At 40.5% G+C, this 18,440-nt stretch overlaps 1 protein-coding gene across 1 annotated transcript; it reads right to left on the bottom strand.

Annotated features, from left to right (window-relative positions):
• Positions 1–528: 528 nt before the first annotated feature.
• On the bottom strand, positions 529–8,686 carry LOC125371635 (heparanase-like). Its single transcript, XM_048394606.1, has 10 exons — positions 8,468–8,686; positions 7,291–7,421; positions 6,515–6,688; positions 5,402–5,561; positions 4,915–4,965; positions 3,307–3,504; positions 2,798–2,909; positions 2,088–2,197; positions 1,201–1,344; positions 529–760 (listed from the first exon to the last, which is right to left on the bottom strand). The coding sequence occupies exons 1-10, from the start codon at positions 8,680–8,682 to the stop codon at positions 580–582; spliced, it is 1,476 nt and encodes a 491-aa protein (XP_048250563.1). The 5' UTR covers positions 8,683–8,686; the 3' UTR covers positions 529–579.
• Positions 8,687–18,440: the final 9,754 nt, after the last annotated feature.

Below are 18,440 nucleotides of genomic sequence, written 5' to 3'. Positions count from 1 at the left end.
GCCTTCACATGTGCTTGTCTCTGGTAGGGCAGGACACCTTTCCGCGAATACCTGGTATCATCACTTGATGTCATCTTTTGATAGTGCTTCTTAAACACATGATGTAGTTGGGATTCTGGTCATCACTGATATTCTGATTCAACGTTGTGGGCTGTTCTAAATTTGATGTGTACAGTTAGTGAATCAAGATTCGCCTATTGTGCATGTGTGTTAAAAGCCTAGTTACGCCCCGATGATTCTTGGTATGTCAGTTTGTTTGTCAGTTATAAGAAACTGGTGTGTCACCCAAGTGTGTTTTCTGTCGAATGGCATTCTGAAGATGCGGGATAACGCTTATCAGAACGTCTTAACATATTCCTCTTGGTTCTTTGTAACACGCAAACCATTTTTAAAACACTCTGTATGTCTAAATATCAGTTAAATGTGTTTAGAGTGGTTGTTTTCAGATGTTAATGTCTAGTGTATGTCAATGCACATCCAACAGGTCCAGGTACACTCACTATCAATTTAAAAGCCACAAACATAACGTTTTGGTGAACAATTTATTACTGCTTTTATCCTAACAGGATACTTGTTCAATTATCCGATAATGGGACCATGGCTTTGTGATTTGCATGCCGCTATGTTGGCGTCGGGAATGACAATGAACCCAAAGGAGCGTGGAGCAACTACAATCGTCCCAGTTCCCAAAGCTTTTGGCATAATGTGTGGTATTTGGTTGTTGACAAGTTCCAATGTTTTGCCATTGACCTCTACTTTTCTGAAAAAAAGATGTGGCAAAGGTTATTTTGGTATGCAGGTAAAGTATTGATGACCCGTTGACCCAACAACCGTTGTCTCACCTTTACTGCCACTTTTGTATATGTGTACAAGTTTGTAAGATCAAGTTTGTCTTTAGTTTTTTAGTATAGTCCTGGAGTTAGTCTAGTTTGCAAAGGTGCGTTTTCCACCCGGCATTTCGGACCATTACTCATGTTATACACCGTTCGTGTGTCTGGTTCAGATTGAATGCAGCAAATCATCAAATGCTCACCATCTTCTGTTATATCTGCTGCTTCAGAGACAACATATTATCCGCAGCATTTGACAACAATGCCAAGGAACCAGTTATATAAGAACTGACCCATGGCCTTGTGAAACTTGAACGAAAGACAAAATCCTTATACTGAATGGTTGAGAGGAAACATATTATATACAAACTTTGACTTCAAGTCTCCTCCCTCAGGAGTCAGCCAGAATATGTCCACGTTTTTGCCGTGCGCCTCTGATATGGCTAGGGTTACGTGGTCTCTATGCATGTTAAGACCATACACTGTGATACTGCCAGGCTTGTAGTGGTACACGCTGGAACGTAAACAGAAGATATGATAACATTAAAAACGAATGCAAGAGAAAAATCTCTCGAAATCTAGCCATTTGATTTGACACGACTAGTCGCCGTATTTCATTAAAAACATGCCTGTCATTGAAGAAGTGAGTGAATGAGTATAGGTTTACACCCCTTTTAGCAATATTCCATCAATATGACGGTGGTGGACAGCAGAAATGGACTTCACACATTTGAGCCATATGGGTAATCAAACATGGGTCTTTAACCTTGACGTTTCAATGTTTGGTAATGGTTGACGTAACGTCACATCTTGCCACTTTGCATTTGCTCTGTTCACACTCACCGTTACCATATTGAGCTAACCTGTCGGGGACAGAGTTGGCAAATAAACACATTATTATACCAATATAGATCATTGTAACTTGAAGCGAAATAGCCGTTACATGAGTCAATGGATAAATTTACGGAACATTCAGATCGTTACGTCATGTGCATCTCTACTGACAGCATTACTGTTCAGTGACATGCTGACACTATTCTGCACATTAAAGTGTTAAACTTGTGGGATTTGTTTACATAAAATTGTTGTGGTTACATTGACTTTGTATTAATTCTGGTTGTTAGACGATTTCTAATGTGATGTGCTTTAAAAGGGACGGTATGTTCCTGCCACCTCTATCCGAGGTCTACACTTCGTATTTGTCCATAGTCTGTTTGTACAGACAGGTTGTGAATTAAACATGCTGAAACAACTCACTTGTTCAGCTTTGTACAGTGGGCATACAGTCGGAGGTCGGAAGATGTGGATGGAACATCAAATACTTTGTTGCCAACAAGTCTCTTGTAAAGAAGCGTCAACCAGTAGTCCTGCCAAAAGAGGTTTTGATATGTGTCCATATGAGAAAGACACTGTTGGTGTTCATGTTATTTTGTGCCGGTGAAAGCAGTAAAATGTGTCTGGATGTGCAAACTGATGGTTGATGGTAGGATAGTCGGAATGGGAATTTGTATAAAACAAGTTACTGAGCCTGGCCACCTAATATGCAATGCAGGTGGAACAGGTGACTTATAATGACTTGGAATTCCCACAAAGGAAAATACATGAATGAATGAGTTCAGTTTAACGCTGCTTACACATACGATATGTCAGTAATATTGATTTGGGTGAAAATATAAAATGGTGCAGGTCAACTTTGATGAAACACATAAGCACGGGCATCGTGCTCACAAATCTATTAACATAATCAGGGTGAACCAAGGCTTCGAATCGAGGATCAATGGTTTCTGGTAAGCATAAGGGACACAACTCTGTACAGCAAAATGCTGGGCCTCAGTCTGTTGGGTCACATTTGAAAACAGACAACAGACAATGAATATATGCATGAACACAGAGACAATATCTAAGATCAAACAGACATTTGACAAAATGACATTGTTAAAAAATTGAGATGACAGACGTTCACGCACAGGATTAGGATCACCGTTGTCGTCAATGAGTGCATAATTTCCACCAAAGATTTCCTGACGCATAACCCCTTTTAGGCCATATTTTGCTGATACACCCAGTTTATCAAGCCACCTGAAATTGTGATATGACAGATGATATCAATGAATTATATGAGCAGTTCTCAATGCTCAACTTGTTTCAAGGCAAAACAAAAAAGGCAAACTTTTCACTGGTCACATTGATCTCAAGATCACATTTAAGGACACACGAGCTTCAACATTAGACATTTTCAGAGCGAAAGGAATTACAATTGTTTCTAGTTTTAGCCAGTTTCAATTGACCATAAACAGCAATCATCACCCTCTAACCAGCACGAAGAGGCAACTTGCATTTGCATCAACGCATGCTGGCATGCCAGTTGATGCTCTGGCTGAAATTGTTATGTTGTATTTAAGGTAAAGAAACTTATTTAGAACACTTTCAACTTTAGAACAAATTCATTTGGACACTGTAACGTAAACATCCTCACAGGTTGCCTGCCACATATCTGTCAGCAATGCCAGGAGTGCCACCCCCATAACCTGACGATGTCTCCCCTAGCCACGCCACCAGACCATGATGACTTCGGACCGTATTCATCACTGAGTGTAGGGTAGATGTAAGGCGATTCATTATAGAATACTTAGAAAAGTCTTCCAGCTTGGCGGTGCGTCCATTAAAGTAATATCTGAAAAGAGTAAGCTATTTGTACAGGGAATTTTTGTAACCACGTGTACAAAAAAGGATGACATCCAGCTATACAAAGTGTTCGTTTCTGTATTTGGTCCGCTTGTTTGATATTATTTCCAATGAAATGATAGTAATTAATGTGGAGTGGGAAACGACAAACGCAAAGAAAAAATCATTTCTTGACCCATGGGCATTTTGTTCGCTAAATGTGGTGATCACAGATATATAGTTATATATACATCGCTACCTTCAACGGTTCAGGACCATTTGTCACAAGTTAAATAACGCGTCCTCTAGAATTTACCGAAGAAACAATATTTGACATGCTGGATAGCATAGATAGCATCTATGTGAAAAAGTAGGCAACCGCATGTATATCAATTGCGCTCTTTTCTATGTTGATCTGTTACCTTATTCAGATCATCAACATCACAACATGGGCAGTTTAGACAAGAAGTTAAAACCTATGCTTCTTGTACATCGATGATATGATGTCCATCACTTATGGCCAACTTACCAATTACCTTCGAGCAATATTAAAGCATTTGCTGTCGATATATTTCACATCTTTAGATATACAGTCGCGCAGCCACTTTCTACGATGATTTCAAAGATTTGTTTTCCGTACGACAATTGTTTGATGTCATTTGCGGTCTACATTACACAACATCTGAGGTACAGTCAGGTATGCTCATACTTCGAAGGTTTCAAAGACTGTCATGGGACAAGTTTAATCAGGGTTACATATTAAAGGCTTCTGTAAAGATTTCGTAAAGGTTTATGGCAGACATGTGGAATTCAAATTTGATGGATAGTGACCAAAATAATGGCTGATACAATCACCTGTATTGAGTTGTACCATATGCTAAAGAACATGAACGTTGATTTGCCTAGCCTCTGCGTGTGGTTGTGGCGTGTGCCATCAATGGGGCAGGATATGCTCACATTACTATTTGGCAGTGATTTCTAAACACATGCTTTTGATATAGTAGCAATCGTCAATGAAACGGACTCTGCTTTCAGCAGAGATTTCTTATGATTATGAAAAATGCAGAGATTTCTTATGATTATGAAAAGGGATGTGTTGCTTTTATTTTAAAACAGAGCCCAAAAATGTATTTACATTATTTTTCAGACAATCCAGCCTGTCTAGTGAACGAATTTTGCTTGGAAAACCTGAGGTCAAAATAGTATTTGCAGTATTTTCGGACAATGGTCAAGAACAAATGATTGACCTCGAAGCTCAACACAGTGAACAGTTATCTATTAAATCTAATTCTGTATATACCCCCACACGGTGTACAGCCACTTACTGTCCTATTGCTACTTCTACCTAATAGTTCAACGTGTCGGTGTTTTTGAAGATTATTTAAACTGTAATCAACGACCCTTGAAGGAAGGTACTTACTGATGGAAGGTCAAGACGTTTATGACACTAGCTCCACCGTGAGACAGGAAGCTGGAAATGCAAAGTCCCATTTGACAAATGTTCATCAAAGATAACTATAATCAACTAGGGCATCACTTGTGCATTACCATGTCAGCTTCTTTGACTGAAGTGACTCAGATGAATCCTTCGTGAAAAAGGTATGGTGCTTTCAAAACTTGAAAGATAATCAAGGCGAAAATGGGATTTCAACATCATAACTATACAGGAAGCCGGAATTTGAACATCATAATTATACAGGAAGCCACACTGTACAACATATCGTGGCGTCTTAGGCGACTGGGCCACCCATGCCCCTTTTTAATTCTGGAATCGATGCTTCGTTTAAGATTTTGAAATAATAATAGCAGCACAAAGTTAGCATAGATTCGGTTCAATTTCAATCAGAAAATCCAGACGGCTTATTCTTTCCCTGCTGGATAGGGTATACGATGTTTATTATGCATACTTTTTTATGAACGTGTCTTTATAACCGGCGGTATCAGGTCCAATGATGAGACTGGATTTATAGACCGTTCCTTGCAGAACTTGCTTTAGTTCCATGAAGTCGCGACCCAGCTCAGCCTCACTGACAGTAGTATTCCGATGTCGGTAATACAAGTTTGGTTCTTCATGAAATATACGTAAAATGATAATACATGTGGCATGCATGATAACAAAAAATATCTACATACACATGAGTATCAAGTTCGGTAAATGTTTCACATATGAATAAAAACATAATGAATGTAAAAATGGATTATTTTTTCTGAAGTGATTAATACCTCATATTGCATATACAGATCGCAAAAATACCATATAGTTATTCATGTATTAAGAGGAATGACACCATAGTTTTGTGAGTCCAGTGACGGTCAACGTAGGAAGCATATAATGCTGTATTTATATGTCTTGTTTGTTATGTGACCGCGGGCTGGATACAATGACATCTGGATTATGGAAACTAATAAATAGAAATTATTATACGAATATTTGCGTCATACTGATTTCACGAATTCGAATCACGAATTTCCGAGCGAGAGCGAGGATAATACATGAATTCTTACACGAGTTTCGTAAAGTCAGTATGACACATATGAGTGTAATAATTTATATTGATTACCCACTATTTCTTTATCCTTTTGGGCTCCTCTTTAGACAAATGCACCGATCACCACTGCTGTCCTAGAACACCAACATGTGTCAGCCATTTTCGGCTATGTTGTCATTTCTAGTGTGACGTTAATCCCATCTTACATCACAATGAGATTCGAATGACGTCAACAATGCCTTTTGGATGACGGAAACAATACACTGGTGTGCGAGAAGTGATATTTGAACTAGTGCACATACGATTTTTATTTACTCGGCTATTTATAACCCTGTAGGTAATAATTGATATCATGAGCCACATCCAATGGAAGTAGGGTGTGAAGACACGCATTGATCCAAATTATCCAGCATGGCCATAGATCGCCTTATAAACACAAGTACAGATTGTTGGGACCTTTTCTACTCAGAATGGCCAAAGATATGTCATCTATGTCTGGTTGATCCGACGTCTACATGCCTTCAAACTTACCATTTCCCAGTTCAATCCCTGCAAATGGATACCCTTTGTCAGAGGAATATTTTAGCAACTGCTTAGCATCTGATGGGTTCCACTTTGTTCCATCACGCAGCAGCAGGTTGAGGCTAATCACCAGTTTCAGCCCCGTATTGTGAACAAACGCGTTGAGTGCATCCCAGGTGTTAGCTGAAAATATGTTTCAATTGATCGGTTTTGGTTCAGTTTTTATATGTTTAGTACTTTCTCAAACCACAAAGGTATAAACATATTGAATAGCTACTTATGGACGAAGGTTTGTAAATAAAGAAATCCGTCAGTCACTGGTTCATTAGACTCAGTGGCAACCCATGTATCCAGGTACCTTTCCCCGTTAATCGCCCGGATTATGGAATGTCTGGGACTAACGGATCTCAGAAAAAAGTAAGGTTCTTTATACACATGTGAGCGTCAGTAGTAATGCCCGGCAGATGGGGTTACGAGATTCAAGGGGCCTGGGTGAATAATGTATAACTGTACCATGAAATAAATAACCAAATCATTTACCCCTACAGGTACGATATAAGCGATACTACCCAAAGAACTCTTCTTGGGCAATCAGTAGAACAGAAACAATGTGCAGCTGAAATTTCTCAGAGTGATCATACCAAAAAGGTTATTCCAAAAGAATAAATTATTTTTAGACGTGGAATGTTTTGTATTGTTTAGCCAGGTCTTTTTAATTAGGTTTTCCTTCTGGTGACAAATACACCAAGGGAGATATAAGAATCTTATATATATACTACTATCACCTTGGAGATGAAACTGCTGCGAAGGGTCTATATGGTAATTCGGGTCAAACACCATGCGATCCCCTGATGTTCCTCCAACTCGCACATACCCTGGCGCTAAGGCTTTTCCAAGAGTCACCAGTTTGGGAGACCTGTTATAAAAAGGTTCTTTTATATATTCTTACATTCATATATGAGACTGCTATAACCATCTTCAACAAACTTTATTCATCTAGCAGATAATACCACCCGTAACATCTTGGATATGAAACTAGAAGCTGAAGATACATTCTCCAGTGTATATATATCATCATTCCCTTGATAATGCCCTTGACTCATTCAGCTTCATGTCCCCCATTTTCTTATGTCGTCACGTTACATAACATTACCATTCGCTTGAAGCGATAGTATGTGATTGAAGGAGTCGCGTTTACGCCACTTTGAAGAGCATTCAGGTGGTAATACGGCCCGTCAGCTTGATGTGCGAGGAAAGCCCGAGGTCATGCATGTTTTAAAAGTTGACCACTTTGGTGAAATCAGCGACCATGGGTATGATGCTAAAAAACCCAGCAACATTATCTGGGCGAATCTCGGAACCGAAACCACAATCATATGTTTCTGACACGGTTAAGAGACGACAGACTGTAAGTAAGCGAAGTCTTCAGTGAAGGTGAAGGTGATAATGGGAAGTGATTTCTGTCAATCAGTCGGTTGTCAAGCATAAGCTAGACACAACATAAATCAGTGACGAAACTGAATTCACGAAAAAATAGTTGACGGATTCTGCTGACTTTGGACCCGTGAAGATTCCGGGGTAGAATAGGTCTTCAGGAACTCATTCTTGCCGTAAAAGGTGACTATGCTTGTCGTAAAAGGAGGCTAACACGATCGGGTGGTAAGGCTCGCTGACTTGGGTGATGCATGTCATTGATCCTAATTGCGTGGATCGATGCTCATGATATTAATCACTGGACTCTCTGGTCCAGACTCGATTATTTACAGACCGCCGTCATAAAGCTGGAATATTGCTGAGTGTGGCGTAAAAAAACAAAAAAACAACCAACCAAAATCTGCTGACTCTGAAAATACATATTTTTGGTCTATTCGTTTCCCGACAAGGATTTTTTTCACTAATCTGAAAAAAAACAATTCACGTTGCAAACAAATCACATAAGTATACAAATGTTATGTTGTATACCTGATATTTGGGGTCGTCAGATTGGATCTCAGTTGACTGCTGTCAATGGTGACACCAACAAACATATCATCAATTTCCTGTAGGACGTGGTCGACTTTTACCGTGATATGTTCTGTGTGCATGGACACAGTGAACGGTTGTATCCAAGCCAACCCTAACAACCACAATATGGTTACATCTCGGAACATTCTGACTGTCACTCCATGTAGAAGCATAATGTCGCTTATCACTATTTCGAAGCTAAATACTACTCAACGTGTGGAGGTCAGCTTCGGTGTTGGAAAAGACCAGGTGTTGCCAAGCCGTGACAACAGATAACGAAATTTTGACACGAGTATTCAGCAACTTTCATGCTTTCATGTCATGATCGGGTTCGTGAGTGCCTGTTTCGGTATCTACGTTGCAGTTATATTCCTGTGCAGCACATGACTCATCATCTGATTCTCTGCCCCTCAGCTTCAAGGATTGGCTTGTGAAACATCATGTTTGGCTTTCGTCAACACTGTCTAATCTGTCGCGATTTTTAAAAGGGAACGCATTACATAACGTTAAGTACAACTCGTGCACTTTTAAAATTTAGGAACCAAACAGATGCATGCCTTGTCGTTGAATGGTGATGGTACAGTTTCGACAGATGTGAACAAGATCAATTTGCACAAAGTGAATAAGGGACCGATATTGTGGTATGGCTGGGAGTGGGGGAGGGAGTGGGTGTGTTGGTGGGGTTGTAGGGGGTCTGGAATTTTGTCGCAAAAAAGTAGGCTTTGATTGTGCAACTGTAGCGTTATATATATATAACACAGTAAAGTTCTAACTCTCAGGCACAATAAAGTAATAATTGAATAAGTGGAGTAAGATTGAACACAGTTTTAACTAGCTAGTGCTTTCAACTCGTACCACGTATGAGTCTCATCAGGCCATAACTGAATAACGGACATGAAGTTGTAACATATAGTTACATGACGTCATAACATTTAGGAGAACTATGACGTCAAAATACCAAGGTGACAATGGAAATATAACTTACGCCTTTACATTTAACTTAGGCGCGTATTTATGACTGAAATGTTGCTCTTTTTTAAATAATGTAGGTTCATGACCACAATTTAGCTTATATAGCGGGAAAACTAAAAAGTTGCAGCTTCCACGTGCATCTATCTGTTCCCTGTGTAATCAAAGCCTCCCTAAATAGTTTTCGACCAAATCCGAGCCTCCATAAGCTCGAATGTCAAAATGGTCTGTCCGTAATGTTAAATAAATATGAATGTAGGGAGGGAATGCTATGACCAGTTAGTGCAGATATGACTTTCCTGTGAGACCAATCAGGTTCATATGACTTGGGTTTATCAAAAAGCTATCATGATACAACCTGCCATAATGAAAACATATTATATTTCAGAAACAACACTGCAAAAAGGACAAGGATAGTGTACACATGTTTCCTTTCCACGTCTTTGTAATTCCATTGTGGTTGATTTTCAGTGTGGACAGTTTCATCACGTTACCATGATCACTTCACAATACACATTTGCAAAAACGTTTGCCTGTGATTTTATTGAATACAGATATGACATTTTAAATACTTGTTTTGTTCTTTTTGTCCGGGCTCCCCTAACTTGTTTATACATATATTGATTGTATATTCCTATAGGACCTGTAACATATGGTAAGTGACACACAAAATCCAACCTCGAATGGTCTTGGTATACGTGTATAGCTTGCTGGTACCTTAATAGAGACATCCTTTTGCTCAGTCCTGGGTTTCCATTCAGGCAACTATCCTCGGCAAATACAAACTGAGGTTTCACGTAGCCTCCAATGAATTTTGTCAATGCTTGTTGTATCACCCAATACTGTCAACGTGACAAGTTTTACCTCCTGGTGTGATACAAACGTCAATATCACAATCTTACTATAAATAAGACTTGTAAGCAAGAATGTTACCTCCCTACCACTTAACGTTGTCGAGACAAGCAACGATTCATGCAAATAGTTATGAATGTGCTCTGCATGGTGGGGCTCTCAATGCCTAGGCACACATATCATGCGCTTTACATCAGATAAGGACCAACTTTGTTCCTTTTCTACAACCACGTTATCGAGCCATTTGTGCAGCTGTATAAATTGAATTGCTTTGCTTTTGAGGCTCTCAATGTATAATATACGTATTCGTCTGCCTGACGCCATTTGCAAATCCCGACGCCGTTGCGGACAGAGTGATCTGTAACACACTTGCAACATGAAACCCGTCGACTATGTTGTGATTCTATGTTGTATTGCATTGAGTACATGTGTGGGGAGGCCAGCGTCCAGGGAGGAAACAACGACAGCGGAAATACGGAATGGTATGAAAATTAGATTTTATTTATTAGGTTAGATTTATCTCTTCTTGTACCAGTCATCATCATCATAATCACCCTCCTCTTCCTCCTCCTCTACATCATCATTATCCTCCTCCTCGTCATCATCATCATCATCTCCCTCCTCCTCATAATCATCATCACCCTCCTCCTCCTCGTCATCATCTTCATCATCCTCCGTGATCCGTGATCCGTGATTCGTGGATTCAAAACCACGACAAGCAGACTCTTCACACAAACTCGTGTTATTAAAACACACACGCACGCACGCACGCACGCACGCACGCACGCACGCACGCACGCACGCACGCACGCACGCACGCACGCACGCACGCACGCACGCACGCACGCACGCACGCACGCACACACAGACGAAAGACGTTTAGCCCGATATTACCTCATCTCCCATTTAAAGGCTTACACTCATATTTGAAACCATTCAGTAGCTTATTCACAATTCATTGTCATGTGTCGCCGTCGCATATTACATGTCATCACGGGATACGATGCGGGTTCGAGCCCCGCGTGTAACATGTTTTCCGTCAAAATTTAAATTTCACTTGAGTGTTATAATCTCATGTGTTCGAAGCGTAAATTACTGTTTGTGTTGTTAGTTCAAAATAATGAGTAATTGACAACTTATTGTCCATTCCTGAAAAAATAATGGCGCGTTAAACAATAGGATGATGTCGGGTGTGTGTTTTAATTGGTGAAGGGTGGAAACACCTCGAAAACGATCATATTGTAAGCACCTGTGGCACATGTTACCGAGAGTGATGGTTATACAGCACATGCATCCTTTCGTGTTGTACTCTTCACAACAGACAAGTGCTAATAATGTATTTGTTGCATTTTAATTTATTTTTGTCCAAGTGGTGAGACAATGACACTGACTGAACTACTGACACTTGCAAACGTTTCTAGTATGGCATGATAATTGGTGCCATGTCAAGTTCATCACGATTGTAGGAGGCACGGGTGGCCCAGTCGTCTCAGGCGCCGCGATTCGTTGCGCAGAGTTTTGTCCCTTGGGCTCGGCAGAAATCTAAAATTGTGGGTTCGAATCTCGGTACGCTTTTAACAGTATTCCAGTTATATCACGGCGTGTCAGCATAATGTAGGAGGAAACCCCGAAGTGATGCAGGTCTTAGACGTCTACCACTTCGAAAGTCACGAGCACGGTGCTGACAAACCTTGAAACATAATCGGGACGAACCGGGATTCGAGCCCCAAATCACAGGTTTTGGGCGTGACCAAAGGACGCAACACTGCACAGCGAATTGCAGCGCCTTAGACGACTGGGCCACCCTTGTCCTCGGTAACAGCAAGAACCATCACAGTAGTATCCAGTAGAAGTACAGTGAAATGCAGTGACAGAAATGCGTTTGATTATTTGAATAATAAACTATTGGTCTTTGTTTCTATTTCAGATTACACTCCCGGTTTACATTTTAGTAGCCGGTTGCTAAATTGGTGGTGTCTTTGGCTCAGGAGCAGAGGACCCTGGTGGATGTATGTTTATGGGAAAAGCTGCTACCTTTCAGGCCAAGATCGCATTATCGTCTCGAATGCTCCATTGAAAGTATTGCAACAGTAGGCGTCTTCAAGTGGACCTGTTTATTGACAACATGAATCAAGCTGAAGAAAAAGGACACCGAAAATAATAATATGTTGTAACATGTGACAGCTTCGTCACATATCTTATTAACTCGGTGTACGAGATTGTATCAGCTGAAGTCCTTTTGCTCCCGGCTCTGGCTGTAGAAGTTCATTCATAGTGCATTTGCTTAAGGTCCACCTTCGGATATGTGTGTGAAGACATTGTGTTTCTATTAAATCAGTGTATTAATGAGTTGATTTGTATTGATCTGTGTCGGTGTGGTGTGACGACTGGAAATAATGTTAGTTTTGCTTGTCGTGCGTTCAGTGTTTGTGTGAGTGACATGGACCGGATATTAACGTTTCGGTTGGGTAAATACACGTATCTCCTAAGGGAAAGTTGGACATAATGGTCTCTTTGCAGTGATGTTCAGCGAGGTGTTTCACATTGTGTAGGAATTCGTATTCGCGTTTAGGAATGTAGTGATGGTCTTATGTACGCATATGCCAGCATGATATTCCTAGTCGTGATGGTAAACATTGGATACACATTAGCGAGGTTTCAGTAATGTTCAACGCAAAGAATTATGTACTTGTTTGAAATGTACAGTTCTGTAGAATCACACATATTACTGTAATGAGTAATAGGTTAGGTTTGGTTGGTTGTTTAACGCCGCACTCAGCAATATTCCAGCTATATGACGGCGGTCTGTAAATAAACAAGTCTGGACTTGACAATCCAGTGATTGACATCATGAGCATCGGTCCACGCAATTTGGATCGATGACATGCATCAACCAAGTCAGCGAGCCTGATCACCCGATCCCGTTAGTCGCCTTTTACGACAAGCATAGTCACCTTTAACGGCAAGCATGGGTTGCTGAAGACCTATTCTACCCCGGAATCGAGTAATAGGAATAAGTGTGTGTGATCATAAGTTTATGTGGCGTCGCCATTACATAATGTGAATAGTTATAACGTATTTGCTGCAGAAATAAAAGTAAGTACATATTCGGTTGTCTGTATGCAATCCCTCCTGTATTATCCTACACGATTTTACATGCCATATAGCGGCCGATTTGGAGTTTCACCACAGCGAAGTTTGCAGTTTGAATGAAACAGTTTGTGTCTCCGAGTTGTCATTTGTCACAACAGAGTGAGTGAGTGAGTTTGGTTTAACGCCGCTTTTAACAGTATTCCAGTAATATCACGGCATGTCAGCTTAATGTGGGAGGAATCCCGAAGTAATGCAGGTCTCAGACGTTTACCACTTCGGTGAAACCTACGAGCACGGGTATGGTGCTGACAAACCAAGAAACATAATCGGGTCGAACCGGGATTCGAACCCACAATCATAGGTTTCTGGCGTGCCTAAGGGACGCAACTCTGCGCAGCGAATCGCGGCGCCTTAGACGACTGGGCCACCCGTGCCCCCTGTCACAACAGAGATAACATATTTCACTTTAATGTTCACTTATTTTACCCGCTGTTATGTTAAGACGTTGTTTGATTGGATTTTTTTCCTATTCGGTATCTAAACGTCTTACTTAGAATAAACACATGTATCATGCTAGTTTCATATGAGTTTAATCGCTACTCACACGCCACTCACGGAGAAAGGGATAATATCAGGTGAGACACAATATGTGTTTTTCTTTACCATAGTGCCCGCCGTGGACGGACCGCCAATCAATGGGGAAGAGAAAATGATATGTCTCTATTACATGTGTGTTTGTGTGTATGTGTTTGGCGAAGCAGACGTCGTGACATGAATTAAACATCGCCGCACACCCCATTTGGAAACACTGTATTCACAATGAGTTGCTTTGCTGCTTTGAATTACTTCGCTGTGTGTCCTCCTTTCAGCAATTGGCGACTGAACATTGAACAGACAAGGGTGTATCAGGAAGTTCTGCTCGTCACGCGTGATTATGTCAGTGACTCTCGGCTTGATGTCGACCCAGCCGTTCATGAGGTAATCCTTCCGCCACAAACGCTCCGTTTGAAATGGGTACACTATGACATGTACGAGTAGAAGTAAAGATTGATTATCGTTCCCTTTGCAAACAGATATGTCAGATATTTGTGCATCGTGCCTCTGTATGCTGATAGAGAAATAAGACGTCACGCGGAGGTCAGGGATTGTATCCTTAATTCAGTTTAAGAGCTAATCCACTCAAAATTTATAGTATAATGTGAGTGAGTGAGTGAGTGAGTATGGTTTTACGCCGCTTTTAGCAATATTCCAGCAATATCACGGCGGGGGACACCAGAAATGGGCTTCACACATTGTACCCATGTCGGGAATCGAACCCGGGTCTTCGGCGTGACGAGCGAACGCTTTAACCACTAGGCTACCCGACCGCCCCTATAGTATAATGTAAATTATACACATTTCGTAGATAGCGTCGTGTGAATTTTAAAGCCGTTCAAATTATCTGTTTCAGTTAGATTCATCTATACTGAACCGCAACTGAAACGTCACCCCAAGTAACATTGCATGAAAAGTTGTCATTAAAATATCCGGTAATTTTTGTCAAAGTTTCTAAATTTAACATTACCTTGTCCGGAAAAATGAAATTTGCTAATTAAAAAAAACAAAGCAAATGACAATAAAACCGATCGCGCAAACGCATCACGGCAACGACCATGGTAATCTGATGCACGGTTCCATGCAAAAATGGAATGCACATGCGTTCCCTCATGTTTTGCCCTATAAAAATCCACCCAGATCGGATAACATTCATTCGCTATTGAATTCCTACCACATGCCAAGATTGACAAGAAATCAGCGACACCAAGCCCTTGGACGATAGCAAGCTGGACAACCGCCCGGCAAGTAGACAATGCATTTCAAGTCCACGTAAGGACCACATACAGGCTCCAGCAACGGTACCAGACCACCAACACTACAGATGACCGACCGAGTAGTGGAAAACCAAGGGCCACCACCCAACGTCAGGATCGTCAGATTGTGCGACAGCATCTTCAAGATCGCTTTGTTACAGCTGCGGAAACTGCTCGGCAGACCATGGGGACAAACCAGCGACACATTAGTGCGGACACCGTGCGGCGACGATTGACGAGCAGACACCTTTCTCTGTTACAGGCCAAATTAAACCGTCAGCCCAATATTTTTCTGCTAACTTAATATGACACCGTATACGTCAACTAAAGACACCGTAACGAATTTATTATGCCGAACAGTTTTCACTCTCTGGTATCTATATCGCACATTTTGCCTTTTATCAGAAAATTCCTCATCGGTTTGATTAGCAATTTAAAGCGTTTGACAGTCATGGCTGATGTCAAAGAGAGACCACTCTTCAAACCTTAGAGGCCCAACCTTTTTGAAAATTTTAACAATAATCTTTACCAATGCAGTCACTTACGTGATCTAAAAAACAGATTAATGTCCATGCACATCTCAATTAATTATAGTAAAACACAAAACCTGGTCAAATAACGATTTCCGGTATCAGTATTTCCATGTGAAATATGTGGGGTGGGTGTTGGAAATTCCAAGATATGGCTGTTACTGACGGTATACGGTATCAACCATCTTGGATTTCTACTGACGGTATACGGGCTCATGTTGGGTCAGTAGTTCTGCTCTCTGATTGGTCAATCTCACTTTGAAGCATAAGTTATATATATATATATATATATATATATATATATATATATATATCTATAGTAATACTTATATAAGTGGAGTAAGATTGAACACAGTTATGGCCTGATGCGACTGTTGAAAGCGCTAGCCAATGAAAACTGTGTTCAATCTTACTCAACTTATTTAATTATTACTATATTGTGCCTGAGAGTTAGAACTTTACTGTGCTTTTTCTCTCTATATATATATTGTATCCAGATATGGATCAAAAACCAAAAGTATTATGTTATTTCACTCTTGGAAAAGTGTTGTTTTTTTCTCAAAAACAGTTACCTTAAAATGATTGCGCTCTGTGAAATTGTTTTACTGATACTTTTCCTTCAGTCAAACGCATCTCACAATAAACAGTCTACAATCTACCCAACGATTCAAGTATACCTACATGTAGGCGATTCTACACGTTGAATCGTGGTGACTTAGACGACGGGCCCACCCACGCTCTTGATACAGATCAGATACTCTTCAGTAACCATAGGTGTATCGTTACTAGTGTGGCGTCATCGTACCACCAGTGTCATGGCCAACCTTAAAAGATGGTACTTGTTACCCTGTCTGGCGCTCGGCATTAAATGGGCACTGATCTAACACAATTCCCCGGGACTGGTTGTTGCCTTTGTTATTGTTTTTTCCCAGTGAGTACCCGGATGTATAGTAGAAATCTAGACTAGTTCGCGACCTCTGCTGCGCCATTCGTAAGAGCATTAGTCACTTTTATGGGTATTAATAAGGGCGTATGGTCACATTGATCAACAAAATGAAATACAGTTTTCGAGATCATAAGGAAATGTAGGTATCTTTGTGGGTAGCATCGGTAATGGTGACGAGGTTTTGATAAGTCACTTGATTTGTAATTATGCGATTTTCGAATATATTTTGTACTGCCAAAATGTGTAACAAATTTATTAAACGTCTAAATATTCAGTTATTTTACAAAGTAACTGAAAAACATTTCCATCTGTATTATTATGATAACGAATTCCAAACATTTTGATGTTTAATGTCATCACCAAGAGACTGAAAATGTTACATTGAAAAGTATATTTCTAAGTTGTTTGGCTTCTGATCCTACATAATACTCTGTTGTGATGTTTGTAGGCCCTTTTGATCGTCTTAATCAATCTGGACAGATTTTTTAGTCAAAATGACTGAAATGTTTACACATTTTATAAATTGCCTGAGAGAATCACATTTTACAAATCGACGGTAATTTATACACGCTTACAAAGGAAAAGACCTTGTTCGAGGAATGTATCCGTGAATATCCACACAAAGGAACAATATCCCACTCGTCTGCAGCTGTACAAAGAAACTTATTCGATGTCACGTGTTTCTGTAACAATCAAATATTTTAAAAGATGTATATCGTTTCGGGATATTACAACCCGTGTTCGTTTCTCAACTGATCACTTGGATTGATTCAGGTGTTTCACATAGGTGTCAAGTCTCGAGGGTCGGCTGAGAAAGCCTACGTGACAACTATTTCCATAACGTCCACGGTTCCTAAAAAATCTATTGAGTGATTGATAACAATGATCAATCAATCAACGTATTATCAGTTAACCCTTAGGAACAAAGTATGTTGTTTTTACATCGGCACTTCACGCCATGATATGAGTGTATTCCCTTTGTTTTAGTAAACCTAGACATGTAAACACTCACATTTGACATATCAACTGTGCAAGATAACAGTAATTAATCCGGGTACTCAAGGGGTAAAAAAACAATAACAAAGGCAACAACCAGTCCGGGGAATTGCGTTAGATCAGTGCCCCTTTAAGGGGCTAAAACAAGAACTGGCCGGCTCGGAGTCAGTATACTAGGTCTGAGTGGGGTATTCATGTTAAACCGCGGCATGATATCTCAGTGGGCAAGCACTATAAATCGGCATCAGTCCGGACTAGTACAAGCAGCCACACACACACGTGCATGCACGTCGCTATATAACTGCAATAATCTTGGACGCGACGTTAAACCCCAGGTCACCTTACCTCTGACCTTTGTTATGACAGTGTGCTAACGCAACCTCTTTCAACAGGAACAGGTCCGGTGTTAAACGACGGAGTGACATTCACGTGTACATCCCATCTACAGCTGGTGTCACCATTTCCATCATTAGTTTATATAATATACTAATATTTTCTGGTCTACCATGTAATAACATAAACATTACACGTACATTAAACGGTGCAGTGAATTCCCAATACACCTTAATTATGACCTTTATATCTTCAGTGCTATACCTATACAGAGCAGGGGTGGTCGGGTAGCCTAGTGTTTAAAGCGTTCGCTCGTCACGCCGAAGACCCGGGTTCGATTCCCGACATGGGTACAATGTGTG

Source organism: Haliotis rufescens, unplaced genomic scaffold (assembly GCF_023055435.1).
Source record: "Haliotis rufescens isolate VD_foot unplaced genomic scaffold, xgHalRufe1.0.p SCAF_13, whole genome shotgun sequence".
In the NCBI taxonomy this organism is placed as follows: domain Eukaryota; kingdom Metazoa; phylum Mollusca; class Gastropoda; order Lepetellida; family Haliotidae; genus Haliotis; species Haliotis rufescens.
Note: the sequence above shows the minus strand (reverse complement) of the source record. Positions and strands in the feature narration are given on the sequence as shown.

Excerpts from the sequence above, each read along its gene's own strand:
- LOC125371635 (XM_048394606.1), bottom strand. The coding sequence starts at position 8,682 with ATGCTTCTACATGGAGTGACAGTCAGAATGTTCCGAGATGTAACCATA. Across the intron at positions 5,562-6,514 it reads AGGGATTGAACTGGGAAATG|AACCAAACTTGTATTACCGA; the intron begins GTAAGTTTGAAG and ends TATTTCATGAAG. Across the intron at positions 2,910-3,306 it reads AGATATGTGGCAGGCAACCT|GTGGCTTGATAAACTGGGTG; the intron begins GTGAGGATGTTT and ends TCACAATTTCAG.